Source organism: Octopus bimaculoides, chromosome 13, assembly GCF_046866305.1.
Source record: "Octopus bimaculoides isolate indiv1 chromosome 13, ASM4686630v1, whole genome shotgun sequence".
Taxonomy (NCBI): Eukaryota; Metazoa; Mollusca; class Cephalopoda; order Octopoda; family Octopodidae; genus Octopus; species Octopus bimaculoides.
The window spans coordinates 61,937,013-61,955,279 of NC_142940.1; the positions used below are offsets into that span (position 1 = coordinate 61,937,013).

The 18,267-nt window shown below is 35.6% G+C and overlaps 1 protein-coding gene across 5 annotated transcripts; it reads right to left on the bottom strand.

The window, feature by feature from the left end:
- Nucleotides 1–1,452: 1,452 nt before the first annotated feature.
- Nucleotides 1,453–17,930, bottom strand: LOC106884298 (small ubiquitin-related modifier 3). 5 transcript variants are annotated; one of them, XM_089361917.1, is made up of 5 exons: nt 17,890–17,930; nt 14,244–14,285; nt 10,774–10,905; nt 5,664–5,735; nt 1,453–4,764 (listed from the first exon to the last, which is right to left on the bottom strand). In XM_089361917.1, exons 3-5 carry the CDS (start codon nt 10,888–10,890, stop codon nt 4,696–4,698), a joined length of 258 nt encoding a protein of 85 aa, XP_089218043.1. In that variant the 5' UTR covers nt 10,891–10,905; nt 14,244–14,285; nt 17,890–17,930; the 3' UTR covers nt 1,453–4,695. The 5 variants fall into 5 exon arrangements, with proteins under 5 accessions (XP_089218043.1, XP_089218041.1, XP_014791090.1 ...); XM_089361915.1 differs by having other exon boundaries at nt 14,180–14,285; XM_014935604.3 differs by having other exon boundaries at nt 17,785–17,910.
- Nucleotides 17,931–18,267: the final 337 nt, after the last annotated feature.

The window sequence follows — 18,267 nt, forward strand, 5'->3', positions numbered from 1 at the left end:
TTTGATTTCAGTATAAATTACAATGCACTGCATAAGAGCCTACAGTTCATTAGAAGACAATGTAAAATCTATTTCACACACTACTCTTCCACAGCTTTCTTGTGATATTAAACAAGTCTTACAGCAGATCTTAAATCAGCCAGCACACCTCTCTCTCCGCTTCCCTGACAGTTTTCTATCCTGTTGGTAACTTCTGTCTTGGCCTGCCTCAAACTTTTCGGGAAAGTAATCGCCATAACTGCACAGCAGCAATGGACCTTCAATCTTTAGCATTCACATTATTCTGCCAAATATAATACTTTTTTCATTCAAATCGTTTTAAAATCATTAATGCATTATTTTGTAGCTTCAAAATTTATACGTGATTGTATATCTTATAATGGCATTGAAGGATAGATAGGTGTGATGGGCAGCATCTGGCAGATTAGAACATAAAACAGGAAGCATATTTGGGTGTGATATACCCAGTTTAAATGCTAGAGAGCTAATATTCAAAGCAAGCCTAATTGACTCAGTGCTGTCTCATGTATCACGAAAATGGGGATCTTTTAGCTCTGATATAATGGAACCATACAAGATAAGAACATGTTTTTGATCCTTGCTTCACATTTTTCCATTCTCAAGCCAGAGTTTTTGCTGCATACTTAGCCTGTATCAGGTGTGGCTACATCAGCTGACTTCAGCTTACATAACAGATTAATAATTACTTTCCATGAAAATAAATCAATTAATTTACAGATAATAGAACGAATTAGATGAGCACTCCAGAATAGAACTAGGGTTCTATAATGTAAGGTGTAACCAGTAATTCATAATTTCAATAGGTAAATAGATCAGCCTATAAATGGAAAGACAAGACCTCCAAAGGTGAAGCTGCCTATAGGACAAAAGTTAACTGCAGGAGTGGCTGTGTGGTAAGTAGCTTGCTTACCAACCACATGGTTCCGGGTTCAGTCCCACTGCATGGCACCTTGGGCAAGTGTCTTCTACTATAGCCTCAAGCCGACCAAAGCCTTCTGAGTGGATTTGGTAGACGGAAACTGAAAGAAGCCCGTCGTGTATATGTATATATATATATATATATATGTGTGTTTGTTTGTTTGTCTGTTTGTCCCCCCAACATCGCTCAACAATTAATGGTGGTGTGTTTACATCCCCGTAACTTAGCGGTTCGGCAAAATAGACCAATAGAATAAGTACTAGGCTTACAAAGAATAAGTCCTGGGGTCGATTTGCTTGACTAAAAGGCGGTGCTCCAGCATGGCCGCAGTTAAATGACCGAAACAAGTAAAAGAGTATGATTAGAATCAATGCCCCGAAATCAAAATGCATTTGGCCAGTGTAATCCAAATTCTGAAGTTTAAAATCAAAATAAGAAAAAAAAGGTTTGGTTCCACTGATTTTCACAAAAATAAAGCAATCAGTATTTCAAACATTTAAAATAATCAAGAATTTGAAAAGTTTAGCAAAATATTTTTATTATTTTTTTTTTTTATTGGTAATTATTAAGCTGGTGTTTGGAATACAACTTAATAAAAAAAAAGGTTCTTACATAAAAGCTTTTATCTACTAAAATCTTGGTGATGTTTTGAATTCTTGACCAATATCTTATATTACATGAAAGATAGCAATTTAAAATGAGCAATCTGGGGGGTTGGATAGTAAAACATGAGAGGGGGGGCTGGGGGCTGGTATCAAAAAGGTTAAGAAAAGCAAAATACATGTCACGGACAGAATTGCAGGGTGGTATGATGAATAGAGTTGTGGCTTCATTTTAAAAAGATCCCTGCTAAGCAATGAAAAGTTGAATCAGCCAATTTACAGATAAGGTACTGGAAGCAGTAGGAACTCGGTGAGATCCACCTTCGATATAAATTAATCAAATACCCGCATTAGCTAAGATGATAAACAGGAAACGCATTGGAGTCGTTTTTCTATCACCTTAAAACCATTTATGAAGTAATTAAGGCCTTCCATTGGGCTCCCAGTAAGTTACCGTATATTACTTTACCCTACATGTTTTCTGGACATCCGTTGCTAAAAATCAAAAGTGGATCAAATATCTGCTTTTATAATTTATTCTAAATTCCCTAAGTGAAGCAAAGCCTCTTAATATCATAAATCCCTTCAACACAACCAGTCAGTAAAATTACGTCCCTGAATCTCAAAACAGATTATTTTTAGAATTACATGGTTTCCATTTTAAGGGGAACGTGGCTTTCTTTTGTTTCAATTAGGCATATGGTATTACATCTTGCTATGTTGAGCAAGCGCAGCGTCAAATGTTATTGGCTCCAACCAAGATGTTACCACTGGATTTACAAGAATTAAATGCAACAAACATTTAATTAAACCAGCACATTAAAGAAATGGCTACTAAAATTTCTGAGTGTCTGGACCCGCTCTCACATTTACTGCCAAATATGTAAGAAAAAGACAAAATATACAACTAACCTCTTCATTTGAACTAACTCAAATGCAAGCCAACGATGGAAGCTCCACATATCACTTGGCTTGCTAGAAATAGTCACACCATCTTAAAGGGCATTGAACAATTGTAATCTGATATGAAAAAAAGACAAGATGATCATGGCTGGAATGCCTTTCGTTCATGTCAGCTGCGTCAGGGTTAACAGATCTAAAACAACTTGGAAATGAATTAAGAGTAGCACAAAGACAAGTGTCATCAGAAGAATATTTCGGAGCTGATATTGAGAACAGCCCAAAGTCTACTTGAAGGGCAAAAACTAAGAACACAAGAGTTGGGCAGCTGATCCAGAGCTTCAAACTGAAGGATATATTTTGGCAGGTTTACTTTGAGGTCGGTGTAAAGTAGGGACAGTGAAGAGTAATCCACTGAACAAGGACACTTATAAAACTGACGAAGAGAGAGAGGAAGGAGATGGGAAGAGAAAGGGGGAGAGGAGAAGCAGGGAGAGAAGGGGAGCCAGGGAGCCAGGAGAGGGGGAGTGGGGAGAGAGAGATGGAGAGAGCACATGCATTAAGTGGCAGAAGTAGACTAAAAGAGAGCAAAGTTTGCAATAATTGCAAAAGTAGCAGAAAATGCAACTCTGAAAACAGGATGTTTTCAATGTTAGTTTCAAACTTTGGCACAAGGCCAGCAATTATTTTAGAGTGGGGGCAAGGAGTCGATTACATCGGCCCCAGTATTCAACTAGTACTTATTTTATCAACCCCAAAAGGGATGAAAGGCAAAATCAACCTTATGTTCTTAATATTGTTAGCAATGATTTTACAGATAAACAGTTATTGCCCCTCTAACACACTGACATAAAAAACCATCATGGCACCAAGGTAGCTTCAATTTCAATTCAACTCCCCCCCACACACACACACACACACGCACACGCAAATACCAGTAAACTACTAAGGTCAATTACAACTATCCATCCCCACTCTTTATAGAAGTCACTTTACACGCCAAACAAACCAGAATGACATTACCAGCAGTGGTTCGGTACTAAATTCTCAATAAATCAAATCAGTAAACATGAATCACTCTACACATCTATGCTAATGTCTGAAAAGGTGATGCAACACCTGTGTTGCTTTGCAATCACATCAACCACCCCAAGATTGAACCCACTGTACTGCACCTTAGTTGGGCATTGCCTGCAGCCTCAGATCAACCAAGATAGTCCAGCTGAAAGTTGATAAACGGAAACCTGGTAGCTGTGGTAGACACAGGTTTGGACTGACAATAAATTGGAGGGAGGGGGGGGGGCACCGACCAGAAAACGTCCGATTGAGGTTTTGATCTGCCCCAGATACTTTGCTGCCCATCTAGGTGGCCTTGTTACATTAACACCACCAGAAGACAGAAAGCAGAGTTGATAGTGCCCCAACAGGGTCACATTCTTAAAATCAAAAAGACAAAGTGCAACATACACACAGAGTAAACGAACAGGTTCTGTCACGTATCTACCTGGTCATCTTAGAGACGACAGAGAGCCAGCAACTTACATACCACCCAGATCTCTGAACCTTTTGATACCAAATAGAAAATCAATGATGAATGACAAATGTGCCAATTGATGACAAAACTAAATGTAGAGTAGTATATAAACAAGACAATATCTAAAATGTTAAAGACCTGAAGACAAAAGCAAGGGAACATTAATCAGATTTTATTTTGTGGAAAAATGATTAGAAAGTACATATATGAGAGTAGCTTAAAATGATTCTAAAATGACTAAATGAAAGTGGTGCTGTGGTGGTTTGGTTGGTTTTCTTTTTTGTTTTTCATTCTTTCCCATTTCAGTCCTTAATGTATGTTGTGTATGCATGTGTATGTGTGTGGGGGGGGGGGGTGTTTGTGGGTGTGCATGCGACTGTGTGTTCAATTTTTAAATTTTTTTTTTGTCTTTTTTTACTTTTACACCAAGTGGTGCCGTATATTAACCGGCAGTTCATGGATGCTAATCACTGTGTCGCCAGCAGACAAAGACAGACAAAAAAACAAAGTGACAAGAGAACGAGGTAGGGAGAGAGAGAGAGAGAGAGAGAGAAAGAGAGAGACAAAACAATGACTAGCAACAACAATAGCGGCTTCCCATTAGAAAAAAAAAAGAAAAAAAAAAGGAACACAGATGGGCTGCCGGCACAGTGGAGGAGGTGGAGGAGGAGCCAAGAGAGAACTCAACAAGTACAGAATGATGAAACATGACCACTAGTTCAGCAATCTGTCCCACCACCGGTCTGTTGCTGGAACACATCTATTGTGTCATTATCTTCCATTTCCAACTGAAAACAAGACAAAAAAATACATTTATTTTTCTTTCTATACAGACATGTGCAGAGAGAGAGAAGAAAAGAAAATTAAAAACTGTCACAGGTCTTTTTTTTTTTTTGTTTTTTACATTGTTTGCATGTAATAATTCCATAAAATTATCTTCATGTTACATTAACAGGTAATTTGCCTCCAGCCACGACCAACAACTCAGAACATTGTAAACTAGTCAACCTGACAGTCACTCTGTGGAATAAATATTAAATACACCAATAACTAGCGGAAAAGGAAAATTATAAACAGGCTTGAGAATCTCAACTAAGGCACTTCATAACAAAAATGTTTGCATGTCTGTCTATCTTACAGACATACAACACCAGAATTTTTTTTTTCTTTTAAATCTGCAGTAAACAACCATAACTTTTGAGAAAATTCCTACAAATTTGAAGAAAGCCACTGTTTGATCATCTTCTGTAAAAGCACACTACCATAAGTTTACATTACTTATGAGGCTGACTCAGACTTGAAGAAATATCATCCAGACTTGTGGCTTAGCAAGCTATAAAATTACGAGTCCTGTGCAGGTGGCACGTAAAAAACACCATTTGAGCGTGGCTGTTGCCAGTAGCGCTGGACTGGCCCTCATGCCAGTTGCATGTAAAAGTACCCCCTACACTCTCGGAGTGGTTGGCGTTAGGAAGGGCATCCAGTTGTAGAAACTCTGCCAGATCAGATTGGATTCTGGTGTAGCCATCTGGTTCGCCAGTCCCCAGTCAAATCGTCCAACCCATGCTAGCATGGAAAGCGGACGTTAAATGATGATGATGATGATCAATACAGAAACATATAGTTTTACAAAGATGACTAAATCAAACGATAAGTCGTCTTCAAAGCAATTTACTAATTCATTTACCTGTGAAGGTGTGTCTTTCTCTCCAATTGCCTGCCCATCAAACATGAACCGCACCGAGCCTGGCCGAACACCCTGGAAACGGTAGAAAAAATATCAATAAAACATTCCAAGCAACCCACTTCTTCCCAGCTAATATGCTTAATACACCAAAGCCAAAGAAACAGACACTCAACACCCTCTCAACACTTAGGCATCAAATTTGCAGACTCTCAGCCATTTCTACCGTCTTCGAAGTAAAGGTTGTAGCTACCCGAGTGATTATAATCATTGTAGATGACTATCTCCAGATCAGCCCTAATCAAGGGACACGTACACAGTGAGGACATGAAATAATGTGATGGTAACTGAAGAAGCAAACATTTCATTGACAAACAGGCCTGCAATCTGCAGAACGGTACTTCTTATACTGACAACGCAGATTAATTAATCCATAGCATTATTAGAACTAATCACAATCAGCAGTGGTACTTCTTATACTGACAACGCAGATTAATTAATCCATAGCATTATTAGAACTAATCACAATCAGCAGTGGTACTTCTTATACTGACAACGCAGATTAATTAATCCATAGCATTATTAGAACTAATCACAATCAGCAGTGGTACTTCTTATACTGACAACGCAGATTAATTAATCCATAGCATTATTAGAACTAATCACAATCAGCAGTGGTACTTCTTATACTGACAACGCAGATTAATTAATCCATAGCATTATTAGAACTAATCACAATCAGCAGTGGTACTTATACTGACAACGCAGATTAATTAATCCATAGCATTATTAGAACTAATCACAATCAGCAGTGGTACTTCTTATACTGACAACGCAGATTAATTAATCCATAGCATTATTAGAACTAATCACAATCAGCAGATCAACATGTATGAATCATGAGAAAATAAAATTTATAGATTAATTTGAAAAGATTAAAAGAGTACTATGTGTTAACATATCTATACATCAGGTGGACCAAGCAATAAACTGCAGGAAAGGGTTGGGGTTACAAACAAACTATTTTTAAGAATAGAAAGAAATTACTGATATTCTATTATTCAACATGAACTAAGCTCTGCAATCAAATTCCAAACTAAACCGTATCTTTTAGAGATGCTGGTGATAAATACTGCCAATTACAATTATTATTGTAAGTTGGATTGTCTCAAGTGGGCAAGTTATCAGGTTTTATTAATTACTGAAATGACAGCTATTACAAGTGAAGACTAGGGACTGGGAGTTATGAACTTATGTTTAACCTTTTAGCATCCAGATCATTCTGTCAAATGTAATGCTTATTTATCCACATTGTCTTGTAGCTTTGAGATTTCAATGATGACATCTGAACATACAACAGGAAGAATATTTTGGCCAGACACGGTTGCTTTTTAAATGCTAAAGGGTTAAACTGGTTTTTTTCAGCATTTTCTTGAAGTAATGTCCACTTGTTCTTAAAATTACTAATTTCAGTTCAATTAGAAAGATAATTATAGCAAAACATCCAGATTCTCAAATAATACCATAAGGACATAACTGTATAAGTAGCCACAACTGTTGCTGTGTCCTTAAACCACATCGTATCACAAGTATTGGTCGAGAGTATAAAAAAAAAAATTTTTTTTATTCTGTACAAGAAATAAAGTTTAGCATCATTTCAGAAAGGACTCTCAAAAGCCTTCCTGTTTAACCAAGTGTGTTTCATTTTATTCTTTTTTTTTTTTTCAAAACAACATGGCAATTAATACCTTAAGTTTAGAATCAAGAGTCGGTAATATTATTAATGAAATTAAGGTGACAAACTGGTAGAATCATTAATGCAGACAAAATGCTTAGCGACATTTCATACATCTTCAAATCCCACCAAGGTCAACTTTGCTTTTTCATGCTTTCATGGTTGATACAAGAAGTACAATTCATGTACTGGGGCCAAAGTACATGACTTGTACTTTGACCCCAGTCCCCTGAACTTGCTGGTCTGGTGCCAAGATTTTGAAACCATTATTAATGAAAATAATGGTAGCAAGCTGGCAGAATCAAAGTGCAGCAGACAAAATGCTTGGCGACATTCCGTCCATCTTTACATTCTGTGTTCAAATCCCACCAAGGTTGACTTTGCCTTTCAAAGTCAAAACAAAGTACCGGTTGAACATGGAGGGGGGGGGGGGGTCAATGTAATCAAATTACCTCTCCCCACAAAAACTGCTGGCCCTCCACCAAAATTTTAAATCATTTATTAAATGAAAATAATTAGTGATATTTCAGTGCCATCTGTACACACCAGTTGTATGATGCTCGGATTTATCAAGTTTTAGCAGAAAGGGAAGATATGCAGTTGATAATAGCGTTGATGTTATTGAAGAAATTAGATTTTCATTAATTTTTAAGATTTATACACTAGTCTAACAGTATTTTATGAAAATGTCAATAGAGAAAGCACTATAGAAATTCTCAAAGTTAAGGATTCACCAAGTCTGATGTTCAACAGTCCAGTTTATTACAAAGATAAATGACTCGAAAACAAATATTCAACAAAGTTTGAGTTACCTAAATAGTAAAATAGGTAAGGCTAGATTTACAGGTGTAAATCTAGCATATATTTCCACACTTGTCTTAATCAATATCTAAAATATCATGAAACAAAAACCAAAATCTTTCTTTTATATGAAAATTAGTCTACAAGGTAGCTAATAGTTTTCTCCAGTTCAATTTTGTTTCAGCTGAAGTCCCCACACGTTAGATTTACACATATAAATCTAGCATATATTTCCATACTTGACTTAATTGATTCCCTAAAATTTTCAGATTTGATATTCTTATAGCAAAAAAAAAAAAAAGTATTTTGAAAATGAAATTATTCAAGAATTAAACAATTTCAAGCCATTAATTTACACATTAAAACAGTTACTATATAATTGATATTTTCTAAATAGTTGCACAAAATAATGAGGGAATATATCAGCTTGAATATGTTCAGGACGTCTTTGAGTCTGCAAAAGCTTTTTCACATCAGTTTAGTGTGGAGAGGGGAAAAAAAAAACTCTTGCTTTAGTTAAAAAGATGTCAACCTAAAGCAAGAATTTTTCTCTGGCAAACAGCAGTGAAAAAGTCTTTACACGTTTATGCCACAAACATACCTGAACCTAGCTAAAGACATAGTGCTTATTACAAACTTATTCAATAAACATTGATTTCTTTGACCTAAATCTCCACTTTTTCTGGCACTGATTAAAAAAAACAGGAGTGACAAAATCTCAAACCAACTCTTTTAGTTATGCTATAAACGTAAAAAAAAACATTTATTTTACTTCTAGAAATTGGAACTAATCTGCACACAAAACACTTTTTCTTGCTTAGTACTCCTTTATCCATGCTAGAGTTATTTTACTTCTTACAAGGATTATTGCATAAATAGTTAAAAAAAAAAAAAAAAGAAAACAGGCAGTTTAGAATCCCATGCCAACTCAACTAGAAAGTGAGAGACATTTTAACATTTCATTTTCGTTCAGCACTGGATGGCAAGTCATATTCAAAATCATGTGCACTTCACTTTGAGAACACATGTTTAACATTTCAAGATTTGAACTCACCATTAATCAAAGACCAAAAAAAAAAAAAAAATTCAAAACAATACTGCAGAATTTTAGACAATGTTACCACTCTGCCAGTAAAAGAGTGTAAAATATTACTGGTATAAAACAGTGACTCTCAACCAGAGTTCATAAGATTTAGTCTTTAAAAATTATTTGCAATAAATAAGTTATATTTCTACAATACAAAGTTTGAATTTTTTTATGCAAATCCTAATATGTTTTTAATTATAAAAATATAATGGGACTTTTTTAAACTTCAAATGGCTCTGGGGATCCATTAGAGTGAAATAGGAACCAAAGGGGTCCTGAGGCAAGAAAAAAAATGGCTAAGACCCACAGGTCGATGCTACTTTAGTACCCAATATTCTATGAGCTATGAAATTACCCAATCTGGGTTAGGGTCACACTGCACAGGAAGTGACCAGGAAGACCACACAGTTAGTGACCCTTAATAGGAAGATGGATGAACAAAGTTGATCTTAACAGAATGAAAAGCATGGCTAATTAATAGCAGCCTTCTTTTAGGGATTTCAGTCATTGAACAGCCATGTTGGGACACTGCTTTCAATGGGTTTAGTCATTTCAATTGATCCCAATACTTATTTTACCCCAGCTCAACACTGCATGGTCGGTCCCCTGTAGCCTCAAGTTGACCTGTACCATGAATAAAATTTGGTCGGAAACTATGCAGAAGTTGTGTGTCCATCCATTTACACCAATCTAAAAAGGAAAAAGAAACAATGCTTATGCTGTGCCCCTTTATGTCCGATAACTTTGCAGTTCAACAAAGTGATGAACAAAATAAGGGCTACATAGAAATAAGGTCTATGGCCAACACAACTAAATTCATGAAGCTGGTATTCCAGAACCTCTGCAGTCTAATGACAACCAGTTTGGGACTAGACACCATTATAATTTGATCCTGAAAGGAGTTAAATATTTTATTAATCGTGAAAGGGTTAATAAAATCCAAAATGTTCCACAAACAAGACTTAAAAGAAAAAAAAAAAATTATCCCGACATTTTCTGATACTCCAATGTCTGCAAATTATATGCAAACCCAGTGTGGGACATTAGCCATCAAATCAAAATGTTCTGGGTACTGACTAGCAATAAGGAAGGTGTCTGGGAAAAAGATCTACGAGTCAGTGCTATGGTTTATACAAGTAGCCAGTCAGTTGTGATAATACTGATTATTCCATCTTTGCTACTATCTCTAGTAAATTGAGAATCATGTGGAGCAGGTATGGGGAACCTTTCAAAAGGAGCAGGTTGGCAGGGGACATGGTTCATCACCAGGTAGTGAGCCACACTACTAAAAGAGCCAAGGTAAAAATCTTCATTAGGCATACCGTTCAGAAAGTTCCGTGGGTCGTGTTTGACGTGAACGGACAGGCAGGCTCCGTCAGAGATATCCATTTACATAACAAGATCTTCTTGTGAAGATCTATTTCAGCATGGCATTTAAAACAGCTTTAAATCAAGAGAGAAAATAAAAAGAGAAAACTAAAAATGCTTACAGCTCTTTCAACATAGGCGCTCATTAACTTCTTTAACGCTGTGTGCTTTCTGATTTTAAAATGAACTACACTACCATCCTGGCCAACCACTTTCAAATTGACATGTTCACTGTCCATTTTTACCTCATCAACCTGGAAAGACAAAGAGAAAAACAAAAAAAAAAAACTGAGACTAAACTTTAACCAATAAAAGTCAATTTCATTATTTACTTATTACTAAACTAACAAAAGATTTGCACCAATCTGCATTGCCAGCAATCAGATTGCCTACCGTTTTTTTGTTTAACACAAAGCCATTGGAATATGCCAAATGTGAAGACAGCTCAAAACATTCCAACTACTTAAGAGATGGGCTAAAACATGAAAAAACTCTTTTAATTCATCACCATCTAGAAATAAAAAAAAAATTGTAATATCAAAACTAAACAGTTTGGATGGAGAGAATGCAATGCACTGTCACAAAACCAGGAAATATTGAAGATTCTGGACAATTTTAGGACAAATAAAAACAGAGAGAAAAAAGCGTCAAGAGAATCTCTCTTTATGGCCAAAATATTTAGAGATCAGATTCAAAGAGGTTAAAGGTTTTATAATAGAAATGTATAAACTAGTTTAACTAGCATGCAAGTTATTGTATGGGGTGACAGCACTAAGCAGTGACGTGTATAAATATAAACTGTTACCAGTTCAAATGTGCTGAAGGCATATTCGAACCTGTAAAGAAAGCCATTCATTGTACTCTGTCTTGGAGAAAATTTCCTGCTGTTGACAAACAGGAGCATATACACTGAGTCAGCATCTGCCTTTCTCATCTCTGTAGCTGAAGAGGAGGTGACCACTTTGAAATGCAAGCATCCCAGCCAGGTGAGAGAACACTGTGAGCTGACTTGGTATATGGTTACACCTATTTTGTCAGCAGGGAGAAATTTCCATCATGTCAAAACACAGTGAATGGCTTTTCTTGTAGGTTCGAATATGCCTTAAGCATATTTTGAACTGGTAACAGGTTTGTAAAAGTTATTGTAGGCTGTCCCAGTCTTGGAGATGGTCTCTAAAATATTCCATAGTAACCTTTTTATTATTAGACATGCCATGTTCTATTCTGCTGGAACCGAAACAGATTTATATTACTTTATTACACTGGGGGAGGGGAGGTGAGGGCAAAAATGTTTAATGTATGAAAACCTTCAATGAACTGCAATCTTAATGATCCAAAGAAAACTGAATCAAGTGAAAATAAAAACTAATACAATAAAACAATGCAAATACTACAACAGAAACAACAATGTAGTAGAATGGTACCAGCCATATTATTCCTAAACAGTCATTTGGCAGAAGATGTATTCCAAAGAGCTAAGAACAGATTGAGAAAAAAGATCTCCCAGTGCTCAATTTTATATTTACAAATCTTCAAATACCACATCAACAAATTTGAAAATCCTCATCCTACAGAATAAAGCAAGCCTTTATTTGTGCACACTCCAACTACATAAAAAAAAACAATCGTCACATAGTAAACACTGTTTCACTAATTGGTTATCAAAGCAAAGTACCCTAATCCTTGCCTGAAGTAAAAATAATGCTCTCATAATCATTAGCCCTTAATATAGACAGAAGAGATAACCAAATACTAAAACATCTCCACCTCATGATAGAAACTTTGGTGATAGAGATCTATATATGCTTAACTACAAAAGAAATAAAACATTTCTAATATTCCTACACCAAACACTGGACTTGCCAAAGCAAAGTTGCTAACAATACCAGTTATGTTAAGGGATTCAAATATTCTAAGCAAATTATACACCAAAAGACGAAATGATCAAGACAGAAGTAACATTTCAAATGGGACAGTTTTGCAACTATTTCTCCGTTTCTTGGTATACATGCCCTCACTGGTGGCATTTCTACTTCAGCCCTACTTTATCACTCAAGTGGAACAAGCAGAGTTATGTACCTTGCATTTCAACTGGTACAATAGATTTTAGTGAAGTTTCAACTAATGACCTTATGTAGTTAAGTCAATCTAGAATTTGACCTAAAAGTCTACTTACAGGATTCTTTCATGTGTCTCAGCTAAAGTCCTGCAGTAGTACTGTTTGCTGTGTTGGATTGTGAGGAGTTTTAAACAATCAGTTAAGTAATGGACTGAAATGGGAAACTGCTGCAAAACTTGATAGAACATTTCTCTTTTCAAGTTGCACGAAATATGGAGCCAACATTTTAAATCATGAATGGCTTAATCGACATTTCTGATGTCTTTTAGCAGTATTTCTGTTGAAATAAGACATTAACAAATACTGATGGATTATATAATCCAAATCTTTTTATAATAAGTCTCCATTTCTATACGACAATCCAACAAAGCACCATTTCTGTAAGACTAAAACTGGTTGAAACTATTTGATAAACCACTTTTAGGGAACCTAATCAGAATGAATATAAACCATTGCCAACATTAAAAATCTACCAACTTAGTATTTACTCAATCCACCTGGCCTGGGTTAACACCACACATCACCACCTGGCCTCCTTGGATGGAGTTCACTGTTGCATGGATTCGGGTCAAGTGTCCAGTTTGAGGAGACCATCCTCCCTCTCTCCTGATTAGGAAGATAAAAAATATCTAATACAGGTATTAGGAAAATTAGACTCAATAAGTCAAAGATTTTGATAAAGCGCAACCCTTTAACAGTGGACCAGAGTGAAAAAAACCCGAAACCGAGTGAAACAATGATTTATTAGCAAACCTAGAAGAAAATCTGAAATTAGCATCAAAGAAATCACAAAAAAAAAATTAATACACAATGGAACCAACCAAAACAGCATATTTGGACCAACACAGCAGACAACGGCAAACTATTTAAATCCTATAGTTTTAATGGTAAAAGGCAGGTTGAGGAGAGGAAGGGATTCCTAGCAACATTAAGGGATATGCTAACGGAAGGACAATACCAAAAATAAGTTTTCATTCATACAAAAAAAAAAAAACCAAGCCCTACAAATTAACCATCAAATGAGAAATATGACCACCACCAGCAAAGCACATGACAAAAATCCTACAAATTAGACCAATTGTCCAAATCAAAACCTATGACTGGGTAAGATGGAAATAAAATAGGAAAAAATCAATGTAGAATTGGCCATCTAACATATTTTACAAATGAAAGCTCAAGTATTATTTATCATGCAAACAATATATATGAGAAATTAGAAAATTTAATGAATGTAAAAATTATATTCATATTTGTACAGTTTCTAAAATATGCCTTAGCTAAATTCATGGTTTAAGCAGACTTTACAAAGCAAAAATAATTTTAAAATTTAAAAAAAAAACACTTTATTTAAAAAAAAAAATAACAAACATATACCAGAATGAAATATTCAAATCTGCTTTTGAACTTACAGCAATATATTACAGCATAAGGATTTTGGATGGACAGGGGAATTTCAGAAACGGAAATACTTGCTAATTCTTTAGGTAGGCCAAAGCGGGGTCACTGACAGCAACTCTAGATTCAACGAGAAAGTTACACAATATGGATTAGGGTAAAAATTCCAACTATATATTGGAAAAAAATTCAATCTTTTTAAATGTAAAAAAAAAGACAAAAAAAACATATAATATATAAACACACGTACAACTAACCTCTTGAAAGTCAAATTAAACCAAGACATATTCTATCACCATAAACAGGGAGAAATGATCGACGAAAAGAAATCTAGTCTAGTGACAATTATTTCCAGATTTATTTCACAATAATCAAATTTAGTCGATTTAATATCACAAAAAGACAAATTGAATGTTAATTTAGATTCATAGATGTTCAGGACACAAGATTACATGACAATACTACTAACTTTAATACCTATTAAATTTAGAATACTAACAAAACTAGAACTGGTTACTTTACGTAGGATAGAATAAACAGTGGTAATAGATACAAGAAACGGCGCCAACTGTTGTTACTATGGATCAATGGACTGGAAAAACCTCTGAAGATGGTTGAAACTGTTTCTGTTCTTCCTTTAAGACATCTCGATAAAAACAATTCTTACTGTTCTAGTCTACGTACATCTAAACTTACCGGACATAATACGAAAAACACTGAAAGCATGAATGACAACTCGTAAAAGACAAAAAAAAGATCGCATTCACGGTTGATCGAGGAATTGAGAGAAAAAGAAAAGAGGAATTCTTGAAGAAAAAAATTGAAATCACATACGTACAAGGAAGAAAGCAATGGGGAAAATGTCAAATCATAGCCTTTTTCAAATAACTAAAGGAAAGGGAGATATTTCTAATAAGATGTGAAAAGCAGTCGATTATCTTTCAGTCAGAGTAGAAAGCGTGAAAACAAAACTATTACCAGGCTAAAAGCTACAATAAAAATGTGTAAATATGATCAATATTTTTAATACCAGTAAAATATAAGTAAAAACGAAAAAAAAAAACAGCGTGTCCCAGTATGGCCACAGACGAACGACATGTTTTTACCCTGTCCACACATTCAATCAAATGTACTTTTATCAGTTGAATGAAGTTTTATGTAATAGATATTTTATATACACTCCAACATTATAAAAAGAAAAAAAAGGGGGCCGTGAAACAAGGCAAAAAAGGCTTTCGAGTAGAAAGGGACAGAAAGTGTTGGGACTACACGTGTTTGTACCAAGTAGTCGTAGAGAAAAAAATAAAGGGGTCGACTCCATAGTTGCTGCCGGTTCTTTTAAAACATTTCAGACTGGCTGTGGTGAGGGCGCTTTGACTGCCAAGTTGATTGTAGGAAAACCTTTCGGTACCAACAAATGTTTACCTTATTACACACGCACATTGATAAAACGGGGGGGGGGGGGGGTCAATGAAAAGACACACGGGAAAAACTGTAAAATAAAAATTAAAAAAAGCCAAGTGTTTGTAATGAAAAGAAATGAGTGACAGTATATAATAATGGTGGTGAAAATATAAGGAAAAGGCGGGAGAAAGAGAGAGAGAAGGTGGAATGGATATTTTTGCATCCAGCAACATTGGAGTGTAAATTGAGAGCGACAAGACCAGAGTGAAAGAGAGAGAGTAGTGGGAGGAGAGTAAAAGTTGTGAGAGAGAGGAAATTGGAGAGAATGTAGAAAGATATAACGGCTGAGAGAGGAGAATAAAGATATAAAGCGAGGGGGGGAGAGAATGAGAGTGCAGGCAGGCAGGCATGGATTAGGGAAGGTAAGATATATGTGGACAAGGGTGTGTGAGTACAGTGGACAGTGAAGGGGAGGAAGGAAGGCAGAGACAAAGAAATGGAGGAGTAGGTAGAGAAAGAGACATGGAAGGAGAGAGGGAAAGAAAAGACAAAGTGAAGAGCGGGAGAGAGTAAGAGAAAGTAGGAAGCCGGTTGTGGAGATAAGTTGAAGCGATATTAGATGAGTGAAGGGAGGAGGAGTCGAGTAGAATGTGAGTAGGAGTTGAGTGAAGGATATTTTGGAAGAAAATGGGGGCAACGAGAGAGGAGGAGGAGGAAGAGATTGAGTGCGAGTGTAAGTAGAATAGGAAGTAAGGAAGAGAAAAAGTGAATGGCTGAGGTTGGATCTCAATGGAATCTGCAATGTTGAATTAAAACACAAAGGCCGCCAATACAGGAGGAAGAAACGACATTTCGGCGTTGTAGTGGTGATGGTGGTTTGTCGACAAATAAAAGAACTCCCAGAGCTACTACCGGTTCCTTTTATAAAAGGAAGAGTAGGAGCCATGCCACACTCCTTCGACTTCTTTTTCTTTTCCTCCTCGTTCTTGTTTAGTCACACCGATTCGAAATTCTTAAATAACATCATTAGTCATTGGAAATTTCACGAAGAGGATTATTTTTTTTAAATATATAAGCAGCATTTCCTCTTATTCGGGGAGAAAAAAAAATGTCTGGAAAACGATGTGTAATATATGTATGCCTATCGTTTATAATTAAAAATCAAGACAAAGGCAGACTGGATATGTGTGTATGAAAATATATAAAGTGAAGCAATTAGATGGTTCGTTTATAATTAAATTAAAGCAGTGCAGAAAGAGATTAGGTATCAAATATTTTGCTTTGTTTGAAACGGAGTCTGGGGTCGTTAGCGATTTATTTAAATCTAAAATGTGGAGAAATAAATAAGAGAATGTGTGTCAGAAAGAGAGAAAATAACCAAAGACTCCATTGGAAGAATTGGATGAAGCTCAACACTTTTCTGGTGTTTACAGCTTTTTTTTTTTTTTGTTTCTTATTTTGCTGTCATTTAAAAATATAAAATTGGAATTAATTTTTTTTATTCGTGTCGAAATGACCAAACACGATTTACAGGTGGAAATAATAAATATGTGTGTATTGTGTGTGTGTGTTAATAGTTGGGTACTATTAATACTAACAGAAATTATTCATCATTCACCAATGCGGTGTTGATAACTCGTTCTTTAGTTCGTTCTTATGTATGTGTATATATGTGTATGTGTATATATATATATATATATATCGTGTGTAGCTGTATATATATGCATGTGTGTGGCTGTATACATATATATAAAGCATAAAAGTGGCACAATCGGAATTATAACATAAATACAGCTTACAAATACATCTCTGCGAAAGGGTAATAATACATTTGTGCTTAGACATAAACGAGAGAAACAAATTAATGCGGTTCAAAATAAAAAATTTAAATGTTTCAATCAGCTTTTTTTTTTTTTTTCTTTTTCGGTTCAGAAGAGAAACCGGGGGACTTTATTCACACACGCTTATATAGAGAGAAAAAGATATTTAAACACACATAAACGTATGTATGTGATTCAAAGCCTGTATATACAAATGTGTGTGTGGTTCAAAGCGATTATATATACACACATATATATATATTAGTGTCTGTGTGTGTATACACAGACACACGCGGCTACACTTCTGTACAGACAAAGAGACATTATTGGTTTTTTGATAAACACGAGGGTATAATGATTAGGAGAGGGTTCAGACGAAGCCTCCATATATCTACCTTCTTGTCATCAGGCATGATGCACCACCAGCAATGGGTTTGGCGGATGAAACTTCTTTTTTCTCTTAGGACAGACGGCGTACAAAAATGGCGCACTCTACTTACTGTTATTCTCCTGCCCGACACTTCGATGTCAACTCGATGCTGATTGGTTCACTTGCTTGACCTTAAACTGCCCTTTTAAAATGTGGCTATTCGAATTTTTAAAAACAAGCACTTCATAAAATAGATATTATATATTTAATAGCCTAGCTGTATTCTTCCAACAGATTACAGTGATTCAAAATTTATTGAGTTCTCTAAATTCACTGCTGATTGCTGGGGGTCATATATCCAATCAGCGTGCGCCTTATGGCCTCCATTCAGTTGGAGACGGAAAATCGAAGAAAATTACAAAATCTTTCTTATTTAATTGTCTTTGAACGAAATCACTTAATTTTATAAAGTAATTATCATATAAGTAATGACTGTTTTTAAAATATA

Coding starts and splice junctions, on each gene's coding strand:
- LOC106884298 (XM_014935602.3), bottom strand. Junction 5,736..10,773: donor GCGCCTATGTTGAAAGAGCT/GTAAGCATTTTT, acceptor TACCGTTTCCAG/GGTGTTCGGCCAGGCTCGGT. Junction 4,765..5,663: donor AGAAAGACACACCTTCACAG/GTAAATGAATTA, acceptor TCTTGTTTTCAG/TTGGAAATGGAAGATAATGA.